The sequence below is a fragment of the Sinohyriopsis cumingii genome, chromosome 9 (assembly GCF_028554795.1).
Source record: "Sinohyriopsis cumingii isolate HCF-2022 chromosome 9, ASM2855479v2, whole genome shotgun sequence".
Classification (NCBI taxonomy): Eukaryota; Metazoa; Mollusca; class Bivalvia; order Unionida; family Unionidae; genus Sinohyriopsis; species Sinohyriopsis cumingii.
Window position 1 is genome coordinate 55,469,249 of NC_142969.1, and position 25,700 is coordinate 55,494,948.

The 25,700-nt window shown below is 33.0% G+C and overlaps 1 protein-coding gene across 1 annotated transcript; it reads left to right on the top strand.

The window, feature by feature from the left end:
• The first annotated feature begins 4,829 nt into the window (after positions 1 to 4,829).
• LOC149791853 (metalloprotease mig-17-like) lies at positions 4,830 to 25,354 on the top strand. The gene is made up of 4 exons (XM_089969484.1): positions 4,830 to 4,923; positions 17,089 to 17,197; positions 20,964 to 21,134; positions 25,210 to 25,354. The coding sequence occupies exons 1-4, from the start codon at positions 4,830 to 4,832 to the stop codon at positions 25,352 to 25,354; spliced, it is 519 nt and encodes a 172-aa protein (XP_089825610.1).
• Positions 25,355 to 25,700: the final 346 nt, after the last annotated feature.

Below are 25,700 nucleotides of genomic sequence, written 5' to 3' on the forward strand. Positions count from 1 at the left end.
GTCTTTTATACTATTTATCAACTTATAACGCAATAGCATTTTCTGGAAACTTTGATTATCAAAACCAGGTAGATACAAAACGTTAGTGCAGTTATTGACAAAAAACAATATTAATTAAAACACATTGATATGCATAAAGCAATATAGTATTTCTGTACACGCAAAAGTGCATGTGTAATAACATTATGTTTTCACTTGATGTGTGTAATGTTAGTGATGCAAATTCTACCCAAGTATTCTCTATTGCATTGTTTTTCATTTTCTTTAAGAAAGTAATGCAGTTGTAAACACTCAGTACAACAGTCGGAGACAAAGCTAACTAACAGTTACTTCAAAATATTTCAATCAATGCCAGATATTCATTCTCGATTTGGAATAATTAATGCTTTTTATATAAAAAATAACACATTGGACAATCCACAACGTTTTTATCTTTCCTAATCAGTAATTCATAAAAGACAATAATACTTGCATTAACTGTTAATGACCTGCCGATGCTTTTACTTCACCAGTAAATACTGAATTTCTTTTTCATATATTCCTACTTCAGGGGATTCGTCAGGTAAAGATGCCGTTTCACGAACATCTGCAATGATAATGTTTTATTTATCCGTACTGGAAGAGTAGGACAAATCTGATCATATTCACATAATTGCTGCTTTGTTTCACTCGTTTATTGTACTTGAACATATAAAAGTTTCATGTCCTGATTGTTTAATAATTCTGAATACTGAAGCGTGGTTATATCAGAGTTAGATTTTCTTCCAATGTTTACAAGCTCACTGTGTTAGACAGATAAACTAAATCAATTGAATAATTAAATGTGTTATCGAATTCAAAATACTCCTTAACATATTTATATGACAAATTTGTTTCTGCTTCCCACGCCGTTGACCCTCAAAGTTCGCATAATGTAGACTCCATATATGGCGCTTAAAAATGTTTGGTCAAAGGTTAGTGTGTCCTACCATTTCGTAAAACACACAATCATAATTCTACCGATTAAAAGCTGCCTGCATTCACAACGAAAACAGGACCAATGTACCTGTTTGTTAATATACGTAACCTACAAAACATTCCCAAAGTTATTGTTGTCAACTCAGTTACCTGACTATAAATATAGCTACATTAGTAGCAATCGATATGCACGTTAACGTTTATATATATATATATATATATATATATATATATATATATATATATATATATATATATATATATATATATATATATATATATATATATATATATATATATATATATATATATATATATATATATATATATAATCTTTTAATACCTACCTACCTGTTTTCCAATAAAAATGTACGAGTGTTTGTTTAAACAGGATGTGGGTTATTACCAGGACAGAAATAATTGGGCATTTATGACCGTCCGATGTGTCAAAAATTCAAATGAACAGTGTGACAGAATTATCGTAAGTATAAACTGAGATTACAATTACAGAAACTTCATCAGTTCGAACAAAGAAATTCTCTTAGTCATCTAGAGCAGTTTTATGTTTGTCCCATTAAAAGGTGTAGATTTTTCAAAATAAGACTGTTCAATAATCTAAGAAAACAGATTAGTCAGGTAGGCACGCATTTGCATACTTGAGTTGGTTGACCTGCCAACTGGCGAACTCTATTGGTATCGGTGTTTTGGGTCTCTTTTTCTGATAATAATGTCCAAACGGTGCAAGGTGTGATATCTTGATCCAAAATTGTGCATACAACATTCGTTTATTTAATTGAACGTTTTAATATTAAGAATACTAATTGTAAGTCTTTAGCTACAGGCATCCATATACTGTTGTATGTTCTGTGTAAAGGCCTAGGTTCAGTAATAACAAAGCCCCCTTTTAATCGTTATGCGGTGTTGTGGTATGTCTAAAGTCGTTACTTTGCTTATCTTGAAAACTCGAAAAGGCTGGGTTAGTTACCACCACTTAAACAGTGACTAGACGGACATCCAAAAGATTGACAGCAGGTAGAAAATCGGGACAACAGTAACAACAAGAGCACAAAATTTGAAATTCGTAGTGGAAGGGGAAAAATGGCATCAGAGTTCCGATAACATAGGATAAACAAAAATTAGCTTTTGTTAACCTGATCGATTTGTTAATTAAGAAATGCTTGACTTTTGGGAAAATACCACCAAGATGTTATTTGGAACATCTCTTGTTTTCTCTCCCATACAACAGTGGAAAATCACCATCTACAGTAGTCAATCCAGTTTTATTTAAAATTGTTTTTGGAATCTCTTACCCTACGAACGTATTTACCCGTGTTAGTACATCTGGTTAAAACCTTCCTTCCATCACAATCAGACGTTGCTATTCTAGCAAATAGTTCATATACTCAGGGGTGGATCATACCACTTGGATTCTAGATATATTTTATCCAACATGAACATTAGCAAATGTTATAGTCAATAAAAAGCAATAAAGTCACGAACAAAATTGATTAGGATGAAACTCCTTAAGATTCACTTCCTCTTCATTGCCGTTTATGATTCATGTCAATTTTATAGAACTCACGGAGGTGTTGAATATATATTGAAGCATGGTAATAAACATCCATTTCGAGCGTAGATCGATATAAGCTGAAGTCAGCTTCGGTCCCGGTTTTGGTCAAAAATAACACAAACACAAATAGTAACAAGATAACCGAATGGGATTTCAGATTTACAACAGAACACCTTTGAAGATGATACCGATACAGTGTTTAATGGATAATGACTTGAATGAGATATGAATTATGATTAATACGTGCGAATAATATCCAAATATTGCATCAATTAACATAATCCGCACGAACTAACTAGTGAAAATACAAATAAATGACCTTACACAGTACAACGACAAGGGGTGCATGATTCAGTAATTTCACAACGAAAGAATGACATGTTTTTCTCAAATACAGCAAACTGTGAGATAAAGATCTGAGAGAAGGTTCACTATTTCGAGCCTCCTTCATGCATCATCCCATTCATGTATATTTTAAATACGGTGCTTGACCAGCTCTACTCGCATTTGGCATCATCATCGATTATCACCTCAAATTTGTGAATACTATAGTGGTAGACACATATGGCAGTAATCAACTTTGGTATATAGTCTGAAACGATTCAAGTACGGTACTATCACTGGAGTGTTGGCATCTATTCCTGACTTAGGTGTAGTTTCACATATTAACTATAGAATTGATGAAGGTTGAGCAGGTGTATAAGAACAAACATCCAGCTAGAATCGTACCTAGAAAACGCTTGAAGCTGCAGTGCAAGTTACGCGAGAGACCTCTGAAGCAGATAGACCACATTAATATAAGATGTATCATTTTGTTGATATAGTCCAGGTAGTAAGTAAATTGTTTTATTATATGCTCATTTTCCCCCGTTAACTTTACATTGTTAGAATCGTTCAATATTACCCGATACTGAACTCGCGCGACAATACACATAAAGCATTCACGTCCATAAAGTAACTACTTTCTATTGTAAACAAACAATGGACGCAGACGCCAGCACTTTTGATTTGTACACAAATCATTTACACTCGCGTAAGAGACTCTTTACATTGTGGTTGTTTAAATTTGTTTCTGAATGAACTAAAACATGTTTCGTGGACTGCAAACCCCCTAGCTGTTTTGGCACATTCCGCGCTGATACAATGTTACGGATTTACTCTAGCTACATTATATAACAGACGGAAGATATGGTCCTTACAAATAACATACAAGTGACAAGTCATATACTGTCTTCTTTAGCTGGTGATAAGAATGGCAAAATAAAATATACTTGCAGTTTTACATCCTGAATTTCCTCAAAATGTATTTTCTTAATTCTGCAAATCCGAATTACACGAGCCATGTCATAGGTTTTCAATCTGGATTACACATTTCGAAATTCTGCTGTAATTTCCATGATAAGTGCAATTGCATCCTCCTTACTGCACTCAAAATGAAATAAGCATTAAATTCCATAGTGTCTTTTTCATAATTGCAATTGAAAGACTTCATATTTTCCCCACATTATGATTTGAAACATTCAATAACAGAAACAGAAACACATTTGCAGACGTAAACACGCTTCTCCCGCGCCACTTCAAATCCGATGTATTTCAGGTATAATTTGCACAGACGAATCCAGTCTAAAATCACAAACTTTCGTCGAATCGAAACAAAATACCAAAATATATTCATTCCAGATCAAATGGAAAAGTTGTTGCAATGCGCATTCATTAACATTATGACTGCAAATTTCAATTTTAACTAGACACGCCATTTGCTTTCGAAAGGTATGTCGAGCGCGACTAAGTTCAAATTTATCTGGGCAATAATAATGATGTTATTGTGTAATGACAATTCTGCGCTTGTGTAATTAGCTTGGAATACGGCATTCATTGATGCACGTTGTTTCTTGTAGTGTATTTTGTTTATATAATTAAACCTTAGGTAGAATAAAAACAATGAGCATATAATAAAAAGGTTACTGCATTTGTATGGGAAAATATGAACTCATTTTCTCCGAAGGATATACTGCAGTATTCCATCACAAAACTCGTTCCTATTTTCCCATACAAATGCAGCAACCTATAAATATATCATTTCCAAGCCTAAACATTCTGCAATTAAATCGATACCTTCTACTTGACCCCCTATATATATATATATATAGTATAATGATGGCCGGACGATAATCTTTATGGATGCAATATCTTTTTTTGTTCGACTTGACAGACTCGAATAATTCAGTCATGGTACCCAATGAGTTTGTCAAGCTAATATATCGTCCTACAGTGCTGGCTGTTAAAACACTGAGTTATGAGGATGGCTAAAATTGTGTTAAGGATGAAACCTCCATATGTAGAACACATGCACTTTGAAGATGCAACGGGACACTTCTTTGGCTCCAGTAATGCCTGTACCCAGATAAATAACATGTCGCAGATGAGGAGCGCATCCGCTAATGTAAAGTTTTGAAGACGACATGGGATGCACATGCACATTAGCACTGACGAATGGATACCTAGGATGACCTTTCTGCGGAAAAAGAAGAGGCAAAACTAGCTGAACAGATCTACCAGAAGAGATATGAGTATATGCTTATGCTTTGAGTATTTGATGTTTTTGGTATCATAACCTTCACGTATATTTAGAACAATAACTTGATTAAGGATGAGATTCAAGAATGATCACCTACGGTGCGATTATTTGGTATATATATACATATAATTATATGCGTTCCTCATCTGCGACATGTCATTTATCTTGGCACAGACAAAAGTGGTCTTTAACATGTACTGCTCTTCAACTTGCACATGTCTTTAAATGAAAAAGCATTGTCCTGACACTAGTACACCGAGGAATACGTACATGGCATACAATATCACAAGATCTGGAGAAAAGAGTGTCAGGTCGTGAAAGCGGGCATTCAGTTAATATAACTCCAGAGATATAAATTGTAACCAATTAGAGGTAACCTATTATCAGCTATGCTACACAAAATGACATATCCCAAGGTAACGCTCATAGATCCTATGTGTCAGAATGACTTGGTCTATTACGTAGCCCCTTGGGTTGTGTTACGATATTTTGTTTCAGTCAAAGTACCCTCCAAAGCCCGCAAACATAGTCTCGGCATAGTCTCGGCATCATTGCATGTTCGTAAAATTATTTGTAAAACTAACACAGTCTAAGTAACATAGAAATAATTCGGAAACTTCGGGTTATTAGCCTTTGTATATCAATGTCTGTCAGCAGCCCTAACTCTGCACATATATCGTCACTGAAGTAACCGGTAAAGTATCAAAGACATCGTCCAGAATAAGCAGGTGTATCGTGAAATAAAGTTCGTGAAAGTTTCCCATCCTCTTTCAGCCACATATTTCACAAGCGTTGTTAGCGTGCTGGTGATCCTCAGAATATATAAACCTACGGAAGAATCACCTTAAGCAAAGACCAATAAGAAGCATATCCGCAGCCAAAAGTACTAGCTCCAATGAACGTATTACACAGGTTCCACTGTAACGTTATGCCAAAAAATGATATAGTCTTGGGTTTAAACAACCAATGAAGCCTCTAATTCGTTTGAATATCATATGTATATTTTTCTGGGTATTTGTCTAGTAGCAGCGTTAACTGATGGTTTAGCTATTTTATTAATGTTCAATCTAGTAACCTTGAGGTAGCTTTTTTATCAAATAAACTACCATCTGGATAAGTTTTGTTTCTTTCGGGAGGTAAAAACATCAAAAAGGCATCAGAAGGTATAAGATATGTATGAAAAATGTACGTAACAGTTGGCAAATGATCAACAATAATCATAATTTATAATTGGTATTATTGATTTATTAAACTTGTTACCTCCCACATAATAGTTTGAAATGAATAATATAATGTATCTGCTGTCGACGATTTTTAAATTTCTAAATACTCAATTACGATCTAATTATATATTATTTTTTATGCCTTGTATATTTCACAGTAAAGACAGTCTTTTGTATGTACTTACTGGTAAGCCTCAGTTAGTACTTCATAGAGACCTATATAGCATAATCTCGATAAAAGTTAATGCGATGAAGATTTGATTGAGAATTGTTGGACCGGCAAGAGGGGTTGGAATTTAATTAATATTACCGTTATTATCACTTTTATTAACAAACTCATCGTTATCATCATAGCACTTATTACTATTATTACCACGCTTGTCACTAGTATTATCACCTCTATGACACATATTGTCTTTGAGTCATATTAACCCTTATTTCTTTCACACAATCTATTCCATTTCTCTTTCTGTATTGTGATAATTTCCTAGAATCATTAACTAAGAGATTATGAATATGGAGAAAGTACATAGAATATAGTGTCTGACAAATTTGTATATGGATTAGATAACACATTAGTATAGACAAAAATGATACCAATTGTTGAATTAGTTATCTATTGTATTTATAAAATCGTAGCATATCACCCATTTCATAAAGCTGTACGTATCCTTGTTACTAAATTTCATGAATCTTGATATGACTACATTATATAATTAGAATTCCTATTTAATGTACGAAGAATGTAACATTCACTAAAATGCAAGGATAAATGATTCAAGTGTTTACTAATGACAACAGAAACCGAAAATGGCTGACCACTTTGATGATATATAAATACGCATATGTTCTAGAACGGAAACATACGAATTGGAGACAGAAATTACGATCTTCGACCAGCGGAAACGGATGAAGCATCAAGAAACATGTTAGAAGATCCAGGTATTCTTGGTAAACAGTATGTTATACAGGACCAAACACATACCCAAAAAGAATATTCAGTCGAAGAGAAAGGTTTGTAATATTCTGTTTTTGTATCATAGAACGTACTCTAAACAGTCTTTGCATTTTAATTTTATTTCAAGAAGTCAGAAAGTTTTAATTTATTTCATGAACACATTTAAACTAATATGGCTATTCATTTTCATTTGTTTTCTCTCTTAAGTTGAAACAAAAAGTTATAAGAGACGACATTACTGATAACTCACTATAATAAACAGCCTTCCTTCTTGAGGGACGTTAGTTTAAATCACTATTCTATTTTGATGCTTTGGTGTGACATAAGATTACAGGGACAACATGCAACAAAATATATTTAAAATTACCTCATAATCTTTTTTTTTTGATAAAGAAATATATATTTTGCAGACGCAACACAAGGGAATGAGAAAATCAGAGAACATAAACGTATGTCTCTTCTCCTACGTTTCCATGAACAGCACAAACAAAAGCATGTATCTTCCCGAATTGTATCAATTTTACATAACAGAGCGGGAACAGGTAATATGCATACATGAGACTTATTAGATAATCAGGACGAGACTGCTAAATTGAATTTAATTATGGTACTGTATTTAATATTCTTAAGTATTACATGTCTCGTACAAATATACCTTAACATCAAATAATATTATATTTTTCATGTAACCCATTTTGAAGACAGTTACGTCAAGGGATTGTTCAATAGATATCAAATTGTTACATATCTAGATTATTCTTAAAGGTTGGACTATATAATACGAATACGTTTTCCCACTGCAAATTATATACTTAAAGGTTGGACTATATAATACGAATACGTTTTCTCACTGCAAATTATATACTTAAAGGTTGGACTATATAATACGAATACGTTTTCTCACTGCAAATTCTATACTTAAAGGTTGGACTATATAATACGAATACGTTTTCCCACTGCAAATTATATACTTAAAGGTTGGACTATATAATACGAATACGTTTTCTCACTGCAAATTCTATACTTAAAGGTTGGACTATATAATACGAATACGTTTTCCCACTGCAAATTATATACTTAAAGGTTGGACTATATAATACGAATACGTTTTCTCACTGCAAATTCTATACTTAAAGGTTGGACTATATAATACGAATACGTTTTCCAACTGCAAATTATATACTTAAAGGTTGGACTATATAATACGAATACGTTTTCTCACTGCAAATTATATACTTAAAGGTTGGACTATATAATACGAATACGTTTTCTCACTGCAAATTATATACTTAAAGGTTGGACTATATAATACGAATACGTTTTCTCACTGCAAATTATATACTTAAAGGTTGGACTATATAATACGAATACGTTTTCTCACTGCAAATTATATACTTAAAGGTTAGACTATATAATACGAATACGTTTTCTCACTGCAAATTCTATACTTAAAGGTTGGACTATATAATACGAATACGTTTTCTCACTGCAAATTCTATACTTAAAGGTTGGACTATATAATACGAATACGTTTTCTCACTGCAAATTATATACGCAGATGAATCTCGACAGCTTGGGGACGTCTACAATGTAAACATTGCTGTACTGATAGATTCAGGATTATGGGACTTGTAAGTGATCACTTTGCATGAAAACACGCTCGATACTCTATCCATTTCTCTTTCTATGTATATATCTCTTTCTCCCTCCCTCTCGTTGTCTTTGTCTCTGTCTCTGTGCCATTCTCTCTCTCTCTCTTTATATATATATATATATATATATATATATATATATATATATATATATATATATATATATATATATATATATATATATATTCCATCCCCATATGAAATTCATATTTACCAGTTATGATGGAAAAAGATGGTTAACGAAATGTTTATTCAGTTATGAGCTAATTAAAACCAGAGCCACATTGATCTGAGTATGCTTCACAAATTATTTGACCTAGGTATTAACGAGTGTCCCAATTTTGCGTGTCTAAATCGCATATATTATTTGTAGTTTTTAAAATCGCATTTCTGAACTATGGAATTTGGGCACATTTCGAGTTCTGTGTTTTACGAATTCTTAATGGGACAGGATTATATTGATCAGGGTGATTTTAGTGTGATTATTTAATAAACTTGATGATATCAAATCAGAAATCGAGTTGCAAAAGTCATAATATCGCAAGAAGGCGCAGCAAAAATGGATCGACACCATTTGCTCAGGAAGTAATTTGACCACTGTTATTTCATTCTACAGGCTGTGACCATTTATAAATTCTCATGCATTGTTTATGTCCATTTTGTCATTCTCCAAGCATTTGCATGCACCAACACAGCTTCACGTATACAAGTTGATATATTTCATCTCCATTTACAGCTATAAGTCCATGGTACACACATTAACCCCTTTAACAAGAAGTCGTAATACGATGAGAAAGATAAAGCACGTTTATTCACACATTATGAATGGCGTAAGTAATAAATTCTTATCCAATGAACACATTAGCGTTCCTTTAATTTACATATCACGTATTTTTTATAACACAAATGATGATTTGGAATAGAACTATGTGTGATCCATTAGAACATAAGGATACCTTGTTTGGTTGTCTAAGCAAAGTCGATGTTAGATTTACTTCAAAGCATCTCATTTGATTCAATTTCTTTTTGTTTCCAGTATGTGCTTTTCACATATAGGTAATTACAATGCAACGTTCCTAAGAAGGCCCGTCTGTAAAGGAGTCCATTTTACCCAAAGATAGGTCCATAAATACGACACGTTGTATAACAAACACGACCGGTGTTTGTTTCAATTCTAAGCAGATGTCATTTCACCTCTGTGAAAAGATCAATCGTTTAATATTAACATCGCCCCTTCAGAGGGATTTCATCTTGCCTTAGCAAACATAACATTCTTTATTATGCGAAACGTCGACAATTATGCAAGTTAAGCTGGTATAGTCCCTAAGAAGAATTACAAAAATATAGTTTATGCATCTTCATGTTCATATCGTAAATTATAACTAATACTAAATACATCATATGTATTTAATCACAGGTACACATGATCTATAAAGGAATAGAAGATACTAGTATATCTATCAATGTTATCCTCAACGACTTCATTATTTTCAAGGTAAGATATTTTGGTAACTTGCATTCCTGCCCTTCCTTGATTTAGAATTCATGTTTTGTCCGTAAATCGTCTATTACAGCATATGCATTAACTGTTCATACCTGCACAAATTTGCTGCTAATGATATTTCGCAAGTGATCTCCAATATTTCTGCACCAATGCCAGATTATTACAGACCATATTGGCAGCTCATCAACGGGATTAGACATTTTGTTGATACTTAAATGGCAAATCCCACGAAGCAAAGTTTCAAGATGCAATAAAGCATTCATTGTTATTCATACGAATTATGACATATGTTTAATATATTAAACCGTCTACTTTGTACCACATGTTTCCATTATGCAAAAAAGCGAGAAGAACTCAGGTTAACTGGAATAAGATTAATAGCTAAGATATATTTTCTGTCACGAAACATTTTCGTTTCCTAATAGCTCTAACAATGCAACTTTTTTTCGAAGATGAAACTGGTTTTATATCAGACTGATTTAAAGGTTTAAAACGTCGAGCTAATTTATATGTAATGTCTCATCCAGTGAAATATGAAACTGATAGGTTAAGCAAATTTATTGATAAAAAGAGGCGAGCATTTCTACAATCTTATTAATGCTATCTTGAAATCAAATATTGGATTAGATGGACGAGTGCTAAAACATCGCAAATAAAAGGATTTTCTTGGTTGTCATGAACCATATACCTCAGAATACATTTTAGATGCATTAATTATCATTGCTATTAAAAGCCAATTTACACTGAAACATCAAATTAACGTTAATTTCCATTCTTTTGTTTGTATTTTTGAATATAGACAAAAAGTGAATTTCCACACAATGCATCTAAAGTGGTGCGATATAATGGGACAGATTACATTGAAGCAGAGTCCTATCTTAATGATATAATACAGTGGGATATGAAAACAGCAGTGAGCAATCAACCATCTTTCGGCCACGGAATGGTCTTTACGAGGTATGTAGATGTCCTCCTCATATAACCCTAACGTAGAGGATATACCGACGACTCTTGCAATCCTCCAAAACATTTCGTGCTGTATCTGATTCTAGCGATTAGATCAATAGACGTCACATATATATTTGTCTTATTTACATCATTAAAGCTTAATACATTGTAAAAACGTTTTTGCTCACAAAATGCAAATGTTGCTTTTATCTCTAAAGGTTATATTCATTCCAATATCTTTTTCTTTCAAATATGTATACATAACTTGAATAAGGCACACAAGAAAAGTACTTTGTTTCCATATTGTATTGTTCCTGAAATGGCTTTTAGTAATAAGTATCACAACTGTCACAACATTTAAATAATAGAAAACAACTGCAAATGATATATTTTAAAAAGTACTGTAAATTGATTTGCTGTTTACTACGAGTACTGTATGACTTGTTTCTAGATTACATTGAATACTGTGATGCATTGGTTACACCATGGATACGGTCACGAATATATATATATATATATATATATATATATATATATATATATATATATATATATATATATATATATATATATATATATATATATATATATATATATATATATATATATATATATATATATATGTATATATATATATATATATGTATATATATATATATGTATATATATATATATATATATATATATATATATATATATATATATATATATATATATATATATATATATATATATATATATATAGTTAGGTATTATCGTATATCAGAGGCTCTTCAATATTTAAAAATTATAAAATCTTTCATTATGTTTTCACTGTTAAAGATCAAATAGTCTTGAAACCCTTTTGCTTTCGTTTCTTTTGTTATCTATGTCGTATGAGAACGATAATCATTCCCATAAAGTATATTATTAAATACAGGCCAAGCATGCGATTTTAAAATATTTGCTGTACATCATAGTCAGGGTTCAAATCTGCAAATCTAGTAAGCATCTTTTATGCGGAAAGAATTTGTGATAAACAATGTTAGTGCAGTTAGGATATGTTTTCATGTGTTCGCTGGAATATTCAAAGTATCCAGCTCGCACTTAGTCTACCTACACAGTGCAGTTCGGGCCAACTCAGCTTGACTGCCTCGCAATGTGATTGGGAGAGGCACTTGGTGCGCATTTTCTCAAAACTATATATCATGTCAAAGCAACCAATGAACGAATCACATGCAGGTTTCTTAGAGTAGTTTTCGCAGTCTGCATATTAACGTATTAAAAATGTCCCTAAGGATACCAATATTCAGCGGATGAATTATTATCGTTATTATTATTATTATTATTATTATTATTATTATTATTATTGTTGTTGTTACTGTTCTTTATAAAGATTGGGAACAAATTTTTACATTTTATTTAAAGTGCTTAAATTTTTGTTTGGATTGATTGTCTTTGAGGAAATCGGAATAAAATCTTCCCTCGTAATGCTTTTGCACATTGGCATCCAATCTCGTAATCTGGTACTCATTAATCATCAAAACAGAGATAACCTCGCATAATCAATAGGATAACATCTTCGAGAAACCGCATGCTTTCTATTAATCATTTTATCACTTTAGTGATATTATTATGAATATGTATGCATGCATGCATGCATGCATGCATGTATGCATGTATGTATGTATGTATGTATGTATGTATGTATGTATGTATGTATGCATGCATGCATGTATGTCTGTCTGTCTGTTTGTCTCTCTGTCTGTCTGTATGTATGTATATATGTTTGATAGTTCAAATTGCATAAGACTGAAAAACAACGAAAATATTAAACCTTTAATTTATACCGATTACGTAATGTGAACTGTTTAGTTGTATACCATTTAGGCAGCAACCAAGTCTTTTATTCAAAAAAGTTTAGAACAAAAGTTGTCTGATCGTTACGATTCAGATGGTGACAGAAATACGTTTGCCTTATAGACAACCAGGACGAAGTAACATATTGATAGTCCAAACAATGCAACAATCATTAGGTGGTTGCACGAAACATTTTAATTTTGCTTCATACTATGTGTTTATTTTAGATATAAACTGTATGAAAAGCACCTTAATAAGACGGAACTTGGCGGTATGTGTTCTCTCTCTCTCTCTCTCTCTCTCTCTCTCTCTCTCTCTCTCTCTATATATATATATATATATATATATATATATATATATATATATATATATATATATGATATCACATCGTTTGTCATAACAATTCATAATACGCCGAATATATGCCAGTGACAAATTTCTTTTTTATGACCCAATATAAATTTAGACCTATTGTCCACCCATATGTTATATGTTATAATTCATCTCTCGGGCCGCGTTCCAGTTCGATGACAATAACTCAGTTGATATACAATAATTCCACATATGGTACAGATGGAGAAACAGTCGAATGTCCTAATTTTGTGCATGCTGCTACAGCGAACGTTGATGCCACCAATGCCATTCTTCTGAGTATAGAATTCAACATTATTAATAAACACACGAATATATTGATGATAGAGATAGACATTTCTGATACAATCATCATCATTTGTTTTACTCAGCATATCCCAGGCTAAAGCGTCTTTTGATATTTGTAGAAAACTGCGACGGTAATACCAGTATATGTAATTCTATGCACCACGGATCCTTCAAAATTATAGTTCTTTTTATTTTTAAGTTGTGTTGGGAATCTTATTGAAATAATTATTGTAAGCATCTTTATAACCACCTATAATGAACTGATCTTATTGTTAAATATCAAACCGGCTTTCTTCCCAACAGTTCTACCTTTTTCAATCTAATTGATACGTACCATGGAATATGAACTGTGAATCATAGCAAGAATGAAGTGTTTAGTATTTTGCGATATTTCGAAAGCATCTTATAAGGTTTGGGATAAAGGTTTAAATAAAAAAAATAAAATACAATTGCATTAATAGTTCTCTTACTGATTGATTCTCTACTTATCGAATATACTTCAAACAGTTTTTTAAACTATGTATAATCATATAGCCAGTCTGTTGCGTCTGGAGTACCACTGTGATCCGTTCTAGATCCATTACTATTTGCTGTGTATATTAACAATATAGCCTATGAGCTCGGGAGTGCAACGAGACTCTTAGCTGAGAATGGCTAATGGCGTATACATATGATTGTACTTGCAGAATAGAATATATACTAAACACAGAGATGCAAACGGTTGATGATTAGTCAAGATAGTGAGAAGTTGATGTTGTTTGGGATAATATTTCCGCCACAAGACTCTCTCAAATTAGAAAAAGTACAAGTAGAATTGCAACTGGGCTCACTAGAAGTATCTCTTCTTATAAGTGACTGGTCCGTCTATCTTGTCAGACAGATGAACGTTTCATATGATATGTCTTACTTTCTCCTTTTCATCTTTTATGACATTCTACCAACATCGTGTCTTGAGAGTAGAAGGTGTCATCATAGAACTAAAAATAATTTAATTGTACTAATGCCTGACTCGAAATAAGCAGAAAATCATTCCTATACTCTTTTATTCATATTTGAAACTAACTCACATATTTATTGAAAAGTGAAAGCAGCTATTCTTTCCTCAGACGTAAAATAGAGACTAAAGAAACACAAGTGTCTATACATGTTGTCGTTGGTAAAATGAACTTATCTATTCAGCTTTCTAGAGTTATATATAATATGTTCATTTATATAATTATTCACATTCTAATCATTTCTAGTGATGATTTAGAAAATTCAGACCATACATTAATTTGCAAGTACTATATTGAAAAGCGTAGGAACGTTTGTTCAGAATCCAAAACAATTTTCACACACCAGTAGCAGCAAATAATGTTACACATATAATCAGGCTACACAAACAGCACGAATACAATCTTATTTGATTTGTTCCAACCACTTGATACTAAAGGCATGAAACGCTTTAGGTTAATTTGCAGTATTAACAATTAGATTTCTCTACTCCATAAAGTACTGATAATTTTATTTTTAGCCACGGAAATGGTGGATGCACTTTGTCCAACGTATGCCAACATCATTAAGTTATCATTACCGTATTAACAGATGTATCTCTCTCTTACTCGCACCTGTTTTTCCTCAATTCTGTATAATGACATATAATTGCATATATCGTGTTAATTTATTGGCGGTATCCATGTGAATTTCACATCGGATTTTATGGAAGTTGCCTATTCCATGTTCAGGGAACTGTTAGTCCTATCCCATTTGTTAATATCAATGATAATAAAATGTTTTGATTAAATGAAACCAGCAATTAAGTACAATCAACATGTTTTATTCATATCTCTGTATAACACAATATGAAAATTCAAAATAAATACATTATGATGAATTTAATAACAAATAATCTTCATCTTTCTATCGCAAGTCCTAAATTATATAATTTTCCAATAGTAGTAAACTTCCCGAGGAAACATAATGATGCAATGAAGAACGATTTTGAATTAATTCCAAAGTCACAAATCGCTTTAGTCATTTTAATTTTTAATAAATCATTCCTCTCGTATAATATCCAAACCAACTGGAAACTCTGATCATGGTTTCACACGTACATATGGAATAGGAATGGAGTATTTGTTTATGAAATACATATTCATACAATTTTTTCCTTGTCCTATATATTAATATAATATTCAGACTTTCAACGGAAAATCCCAGACTAACAATAAACTGACCTTGAACTCCTGCTTCTTAAACTTGTTTTACTATCACTTACAAACATTGACCACATCACTAAATCAGTTTGGTGTTTACAACGTACAAATGTTAACCATACGCTATAAATTAAAAATACAGTACGCTTGTATTGATCGTTCTTGTTTGCAGTTTTGTGACTGTTTGCTCTGAATGACTTGAAAAGATACAATAGCTATTTTATCCAGACTTAACAGTTGTGTTTTACTATATTGACAGTTGTTAGAACAAAATTGTTAGTATAACAAGCCAATACAGCCAATACGTTTGAACCACATCGTTTAGCTTATGCACTGATACTGGCTTCTAATTATTCGATTTATTTTATGAGAAGTATAAAGTGCAGGAAAATCAATATTTACCAAAGTTGTGTTTCGCATCACGTATCTATCGGATAATTTGTAATTTCTTTTCCTCAGCATACACCATTCACGAATCAGAGAAGTGTGTCGTTGTTGTTGTTAATGTTGCTGTAGGGTTTAACGATATTTATTCGGCACATTATAGTCTATGGCGGCGAGTATTAATGGTGGAGGAAGAACCCAGGAAAACCCCGGAAAGAACCGCCGACCCTGGTGAAGCTATCGGCAAGCTTTCTCACAAACCCACAATGGCTGAGCGCAAAACTCAAACCCACGCGGACAGCGGGTGAGATGGCAGTGATCCATAACGTCGAGCGCTATAGATCACTCGGCCACTCGGGGCTCTCTCAGAGAAAGTAAACATATCCTAATGGTTCGTATCTGAGCAAGGGATAAATGCGCTTCGCTTTTGCAAAGCAATGAATTAAATGCATTTTGCCTACGATTCCATTGATATCAAAGAAACTTATTATTTATAATTCATCACTCATTAGTATGTCCTTATAGACTATAGGTTATACCCAACCATATCAGAGTATGTGATAAGTCAGGAAGTTTGATTTGGAGTTATGCTATATAGTATTCCTATTGTTTATTTTCAGGTTTGGCCTATTTAGGGAAGGTATGTAGTGTTGGTAAAAGAATGTCGGTAGTTGAAGCAGGTGACTATGTTTGGATGGTGGCGGCAGCAGCACATGAACTCGGACACAAGTAAGTCAACATCTGGCGCCCTATATGCCACCGGTATTTACGTTCACTCTATTTAGGCTTCTGGTATCCCGTGCTGGATTCCGCATTTATGAACAATTATCATAGGACACTATTCCAAGGCCTGTAGTTTCTGTCGGGTTTTTGTTTTCTTATATTCAATCACCAGATCATTGTATCATTCTGGTTGTCGAAAATAGTTCATAATTTCTCAATTTAAAATACATTAAGTTACACAATGACCGGATGTTATGCCTCACGTAATTTGCTGATTGGATATAAATTGGGGCAACTACCTTTATGTTGCCAAACGGTTTTTTGGTCTCTGTAGGGGTAGCATTGTCTATATAAACTGTTTCCGCCATAATAATAAGACCAGTCCCATGCCCGTGACTTCAAATCTAAATATTTGCTTCTCAAAATATCTACGTATATTACACGTTCAAACAAATCAAACGCTGTCGTTCCTCCACGCTAAGATAAGGTAAGATAAGATAATAATATAATATATTATCATATAATATAATATAATATAATATAGGATACAATAAGATAAGATACGATACGATACGATTAGATAAGTTAAGATTAGATAATATAAGATTAGAAAAGATTTATTTTATTTCAGACTATATTGTCCATACATTAAAATTAAATTAAAATACAGATATCAATGAAAGGGATTTTATTTCTGCCAGATTGTAGATCGTAGATATCTTATGTAGAAGTATATATACGTATTTACAATAATGGACTGTGCCCTGCATTCTTAAGAATGAAATTATATAGCACATTTAAAGAGCAGGTGGTTACATCTACTTATATTACGAGAATTTAAATGAATGTCATAGTTCGAAAGACATTTCAATATACAGATTGTACTATCATCATCTGGTCATCATTGAGAATATATACATCCTCATTACTTCATCAAAACTGAATACGTTATAATTTACAAACGTGTTGGATGCAGAGTTACTTCTTGGAAGACTTGATAATAACCGATGAATATTACGATACCAAAAATGTTTTCTTTTCATATATTCACTAAAGTTTGTCCACAGAGTAGCACACTATATTGTGAAGTAATACGATTTGAATAATTGAATTGTGATATTCAATGATCAATTTCTAACTTTACGCAGAAGCATACTTTCGAGTAAACACACATCTGTAATGTCTCATCATATCTTCATCTACTGACCAACTGGACTAAAAATTCAATCGGATGGTGATTTGAAAATAGTGGACTGAAAGCCATGGCCGATTTTGTTTGTATTATAGATGATATTCTCTAATGCGTGATTTTCGTATATCTTAAACAATTTTCCACAAACCTGCGATTGAAGGACTTGTCAATGACATATCATCGGATAAACTAAAATTGGTAAGAAATAACACTTTGGTGGCATATGTGACGCCATGTGACACTGACCAAGTTTATCATTTAACTCATCTATGTATAAATTAAATGACAAAGGGGAAAGAATGCCTCACTACTTCACCTCATTAGTTACATGGAAAGAGAGCTGTGTACTATACGTTCCCGGCGCACGTAGTATAACTGTTATTTTGATGTAGCAAGGAACTAAAGCATGAAATATGTAGACGCTTATTTGAATATCATGCAACTTTTTAAAGAGTGTCCAACGATTGATCCTATAAAGTGCCTTTGTGCATCTAAAAACAAGCAAACACTGGGCATCTATGTTCTATATAATAGTTGACAGTTTCATTAAAGGCATAAATCTGTTGATGGTTGCTCTTTCGAACCAAAGCGATTATCGAAGGGTGTGGTTCCACATCGTTGTAGTATGGTACATTCACATATATTTTCAATAATTGTCGTAAGAGCTAGAGGTGTTTAGTTATTTTTATCGTCAGGTTACCAGTTGTGCTGTTCAGTAGCAGTATAATTGTAATAAACATAAAATTAAATTAAATCATCAAAAGAACATACAGTCTACCATCTGAATACTTAAAATATTCCACATATACGAAATCTGCTCAAGGACATATAGCTGCTTTTGGTTTTGCTATTACATATTGGATCTCATTGTGATTACATTAATACAATCAAAAGGAGCATTTAATACTGAAAGAACATACGTCTTATTCGATTCGATTTTAACACTATTGAGTAATACTTGAAAGTGTTTATTTCACATGCTGCCACATGTCATTTTGACCATGGTTCCCATCGATGCAGATTAGTAGCATATTGGACGTTGTCGTAGTGTTTTGGTTAACATGCTTCCAGAATTCGCGTTGGTCGACATTTTCTAATTTGTTGGGCTAGAGAGTCTGTTTTATGTTTTACATGTGTTTTTCTTATATAATCTAAGAACGTGCTTAAATTGTGCTCTTGTTTGGCGCTTTTGGTTATTGAGATGGCCATGACGAGGTTTAGCGTTATCACTCCAGATAAAGTAAGCATTCGTGACACTCATTCCAGCCCAGTAAAACCCGGTTCCCCTGTTGGGATTTACTAGTCAAGCTATTACCGGAGTTGGACAAAGTTTTTACTATATCCATGTAAAATCAATTAATATGTTTCGTATGCACCTGATTGGTACATCCATGATATTACATACATCAACATGATATGGGATCTCTAGCTTGTTTAACAAAAATGCAGATGTCTGAGTATAATTCATTTCTTTTGACAGTAGCAAGGTCTGTCTAATTAAGAATGTATTTCAAATTTAAGAAGTCACTGGGGCACGAACCAAATAAAGAAAGTAAATCAGCATTGATAGTCATTGGTTGGACCCTAACACGGTTTGCATTATTCGCATAGCACTTATATCGGAATGAGCACTTTGTGTAAAGACACAATGAACCAACCAAGAAACTGTATCGTGCAAGTCACTGAGCTAAGTAAAATGTGTTATGTAGTCTGCTATTAGTTTTACGTCCGATACTCATTTAGGGACACAATATCCATCATATCCATCAAGTGACACGCTATGACATCTACCCCATGGTACAGTTTGTACAGGTTAATGATGAAAACATACGACATACCTAAATTCGAAAGATTTCTTGAATAACTCTATTGATTAGATGATATAAATGATTTCATTCATTTGTAACTGATTAGGTAAATACATAAATAAATACCCAAACTGTAGCGATATTATTTTGCGAAGAACTATGAAATTTTGATGAAATTTGGTTGAGATATGCTTACTGTTGCGTATATCCATTCTTTTTGCAACTCCTGGTTCATGATTTTATCTAATTGTTTTAATTTTTATTCATGTCTGTTACATTGTTTGAATTTTCTCATTACCTTTTGTTAGATTTTGCCTACGTGACTAGGGTCCGGTATGATCCTAAACCTACATAAGATCTATAAATAAATGCTTAGGTATGTATTGTCAATTACTTATAATGGTCTTAATAACGACATTGGGCTAATGTATCGTTGGCTGATGGGGTATTTTGTGAAATATAGTCGTAATAGAAGATGCATATGAGGAGTTATCTGAGTAGTCGTATTAATTCATATTTCGGAGTAATTTGTATTTCTTGTTTTCATGTTCTTTATCTTCAGTCCTGTTTTCTTCTAACCCTTCGCTTTGGGTGCTCTGGTACCGGCATTTCTATTAAGCGTGTGTTACCTGAGCAAATACCTAAGTTAGCCTTGTGATACTATGCTATACAAAATATACATTATCTTGCTTAATGCCCATATTGTAATAAAATGACGCATGCTCATTACATTGGTTTATAGTTATAGTCCTTGTATGTCTCTTATTTCCAGTCTCGGAGCATGTCACGACGGTGAAGGGAACGCCAAAGCTTGTAACGCAGAGGATTTATTTATTATGAGTCCCATAAAAAATGGACCCAGTTCAGGAAAGCCATATTCCAAAAATCCCTGGTTATTCTCCAACTGCTCTGTTGAAGAGTTCAAGATCAAACTAAAGAACAAGTATGTGTATTGAATATCGATACTTATATGTTAGTTTCAGACTTTTGTTAATAAATTTAATTAGGTTAACCAGTAGTTGTTTGGGAGGAACACATAGTTAAGCACTCACTTTACAGATACTACCTCTGCAATTAACATGTATTACCTAAATTATGAGTATAAAAACAATTCGGACGAATACGAAAGCTGTATGTATAGGGACATGAACATGAGCATATGGAATGATTGTTGCATGTACACATTTGATCTCATTCCAGACATTATCATTAATTTAATATTCATATTTTAATTCTTTCCATACAGCGATTGATCCCAACAAGGGAGAGGTGAATCCATCAGAATGGGATACATCATTATCGTAGAGTTAGCACCTTCCTTCCATTGACTCAGAATAAACGTTATGTTAAACCATTTGTCATAGGAAATGTAATGCCGTAGTAATGGTTCTTTCTCTTTCTGCTATAAGGATCCATCCCCTTCAATTCGTCACGTACGATGACCATATTGATCATCTTTATTTTCATAATGATCTCTTTTTCATTAAGGCTTTCATTTTGGAAAGCACCGACAATGAATTTCAGTTTTTGCTTCAATAAGAGCGATAATCATATTTTCTTTTCTGGAGATATCGTTGGAATCGAAGGATTGCGTGGGTTATTAGATGAAACTATCTTGATTAGAGAAACTGAAGCGATCATTGTCCAAGATTTCTACTTTAGTAATTGAATTAGTCTCAGTACTCCTCTTCTATGCCTTTGCCTTTCATTTGCTTAGATGGAAACAAAATTGATACTGTGATAGATTCAGTGAGAACAGAAAAGTCGATGATGATTCGAAGCAAACGTTTGCCGATAGATGAATGTGCATTCGTTATCCAAATGCAAAATACATCTTTGAAAACTGATTTTGATGGCGACATCTATGTTCAAGGAGAATAGAAAGAGAATACATCAGATAGTGTTGTAATATCTGTGAATAGTTGCGAGTTCAAGCTGCATCACAATGCATACTTGGTGGAAAGATGTCTTTATAATGAATTTGTTTTCGTAAGATTTAGATTTGTTACATAAACAGACTGCTACTTTAATTTCCTTAGTCATTTTGTATTGTACGTGACTTTTGGGTTTTCTTTGCTTTGACAACTGCTAAGTTATTTTCAATGCATTGTACAAGAAAACGAATCCTTATAAAACGCTCCTTCTATCCGATTTTGTGAAAATGTGTTTCTTCATTTGAGTATTAATACTTCATTCACCCATGCATCGAAGCTATTTTATCCTGTATTTGATAAAGAATCTGTATGAATCTTTGTAATAAGTAACGTGATGTCCGCGAAAACCATCATTATACATGCTTAAGACTTCTAAAAAATACAACACTTTTACATCCTTTACGTCTGTTAACTACTAGGAGTAAAGATAGAGGTGAATGGTGATTGTATAGATCTAAATACAGAAGAAAACGAAGAATATGGCGATTAAATTATTGTATATCCTTGTCAACACCAGGCTTGAAACAAATTTGTACGTCAGGATGTCTTGAGTTGTTCATATAACATATGACCTTAAATTGCTCTCTCAGAATTTTGAACAGCTAACATAATCAGTACCAATGTTGGTGGGTTACATTTGATTGCATACATCGTGCGTGAGTATTATAATAATTGCAGCATTTCAATGTCCGTTTCGTGCAAACTACAGTTTAATATCTTCTTAGTTGCCTCTTTATGCAACTTTGACAACGACGAGGTGAGTTTGACTAGAGTCAGTCACAACTCCGCAGCTATGAATCACGTGTGTGAAATAAATCATTTCTCTTTGTCTTTCTTTCATTAGCGTGTAACCTGTTTGCAAAATCTCGTAACACCATATATCTCGTTGTGGGTTATTGTATGACAAACGCTCATTGAGTTCGATCACAAAGTAATCCACAAAACATTGAATAACTTCATTAACGTCCTCCATGCAGCATTGGATGTAAACGTCGAGAAATACAGAATCTTACAGAGTTTTAGCAATGGATCAGTATTTGAAAATAGATCATCAGATTGTTCTAAACAAAGGCATACTGTTATCAGAAGTTGTGGTTTCAAGGGCGTTATACCCACCTTTTTGTCAGCCATTGCTTGTCTAAAGAAGAATGCCTTTTTATCTTATGGAACAGGAAATGTGTTAGAAATATATAAATAAAGTTTACTTTCCTTTTCACTTGAATAAGTTCCAAACACCTGTAGGAACGTTTCATATATCAGAAGGTTAATTATAATTGATCTCTTATTACACAATCTCAAAAGGAATACTAATCTGGAAGAAGTAATTACATATCTCCATGTGGCGTGTTCAATATATCGATGTACTCACATTTGTTGTGCCTCACACCACAAGTGAAACACCGCAATGTGTCCCTTTTCCCTCAAGAGTAAATTCTTACAATCACTTAAGTTAGTGTTGTGCCATAGCACTTTTAAATGCTGAAATCGTCAGGCAAAATAGCAATAGAAATGCAATGGTGCAGTAAAGGTGGATTCGACTGTGATTTGTGATAACCAGAAATGTTAGTGAGTATTTGTTCAACAGTCATAGAATAAATACTAATCCTCTCTAGATAAAGACAAAGATAGCTATTATGTCTTTAAAGATGAAGTTGTATTGGGATACTAAACTTTACAGAAAAGGAACCTCGAAACATAATAGATTACCGTCAGAGACCAAATTGTAGCAATTTGTAATCATCGTCAAGAAAAAGCCATGGGTTTTTAGGGAATCCTATACTGGTTAAATAGGGAAAAGAAAGAGAATTTAAAAGAATGCAAACTGAATGATAGTTCCATTGGAGGCGCGTCAGTATAATACAAGCAAAAGAACATTTTTCAGTCAATTTACTCTCAGAATGACATTAAGAATTAAAATTGACATACATGGTGTGCCTAAAAGTTTGTTTCCATTTTTCATGAGAATGTGCCAACAACGGAAATGTATTAGCATCTTTAATACTTTTGTTTCCTTTAATAGTAATTATTAGACATCCACAAACACAAATGCACAAACACACTTGCATTTTATGTCCGAATTTGTTTTTTTTAAATCAGGATACAGGAAACATCATATCATTTCAGAGAGACCAATCTATTTTAAGATTAATTCTTACGTATAAAACCAATATTTAGACCTCTCAATATGAGATTTATTTTTCTTGAAACGTTTCCTAAGCCACGTCCGTCTTTTGCTGTAGTAGTGATTACTGGCGACATTGGTGTCCCGGTGGTAGTCGATGTAGATAAGGGAAGTTTGGAATTCTCGGAATTGGAATTTCATTAGTGTGTTGCCAAAGAGGCCTCATACATTATTCGTATGTGTTTCACCTCCTTCAAAGTGCCCTTTAAGAGACTAATAGTTATGCTATCACTATCCGCATGTTGACACTTCTTAATTTTAATATACTTTTTTATATCTATGTCTTGGTTCTTGTAATATTTCAACACTCGTCTGTTCTTCTACTGTTGATGTTCTCCAATGTAATTGTCTCTTGCATCTTTGTCCTTTTAAAAGCTGTCGTTGATGAAGAAGGAAAAATTAAGGTTGGTAGCTTCAAGAATTATTGCGAGGATAAGGAAACGAGAACACGTAATTTTAATCCAATACATTATCAGGAATAATATAAGCACATCGGTAGTCTTGTTGTGAAGCCAGGTATATGAATTATCCATTGGGTTAATATTCATACCCGTTCTCTTTCGTTCACCTCATTCATTTGAATAGAAGGTTTATAACTAACGTAGGGAAGGTTGATTTTAGTTTTGTATAAAAATAGTGGTGTTAGATGCATGGGAGTTAATTTAGTTTAAAAGGTGTGAAACATGGAAGATTAGGATTGCATTTTATATTTTCCGTATACAGTTGCATAATATTAAGCATGCTCGGTTATGTTAAAAATGTCCACATAAAGGTACATGCTGTTTATATTGGTTAATGTTAAGTTTCTTGTAGGATTATATTCGAATGGTATTGCCTTTATCCGTATAGGGTCCCATTAGTCATAAAATATACCCTAGACTAATTATATATTCGCATTTCAGAACGTGCCTGCGTAACCCTAGTTCGTACTATGACCGCACGGAATATGGCAAGCATATTATGAAAGAGCCAGGAGAGGTGTTCACAGTTGATGAGCAATGTGAGCTGATTGTTGGGCGCAAATCAGGCGTGTGCGAGGTATTATAGTATGTATGCATGTATGTGAGTGTGTGTGGGCGCATTTTCATTTACATGGAGGAATAGGTATGATACATTTTAAAAAATTACTGGGAGGTTGACGGCCTTTTCAAAATTAAGTGGTATTTATATGTACAAGTATGCGTGTTAATAATCTGAGATGTATGCAGGGTTCATTCGCAGGTTTAATTTTAAAAATATGTGAACGTTTAATAAAAATGCGATGGAGTATTTAATACAAATAATCATTCGTGTATAAATACCACAACATTCGTAAATATTATTCTCTGACATAATACAGCATTGATTATTCTCTGACCTAACACAACATTGATATTGATTCTGAACCAATGTC

Coding starts and splice junctions, on each gene's coding strand:
- LOC149791853 (XM_089969484.1), top strand. CDS start 4,830: ATGGCTAAAATTGTGTTAAGGATGAAACCTCCATATGTAGAACACATG. Junction 4,924..17,088: donor CTTTGGCTCCAGTAATGCCT/GTACCCAGATAA, acceptor GTTTATTTTCAG/GTTTGGCCTATTTAGGGAAG. Junction 17,198..20,963: donor GCACATGAACTCGGACACAA/GTAAGTCAACAT, acceptor TCTTATTTCCAG/TCTCGGAGCATGTCACGACG.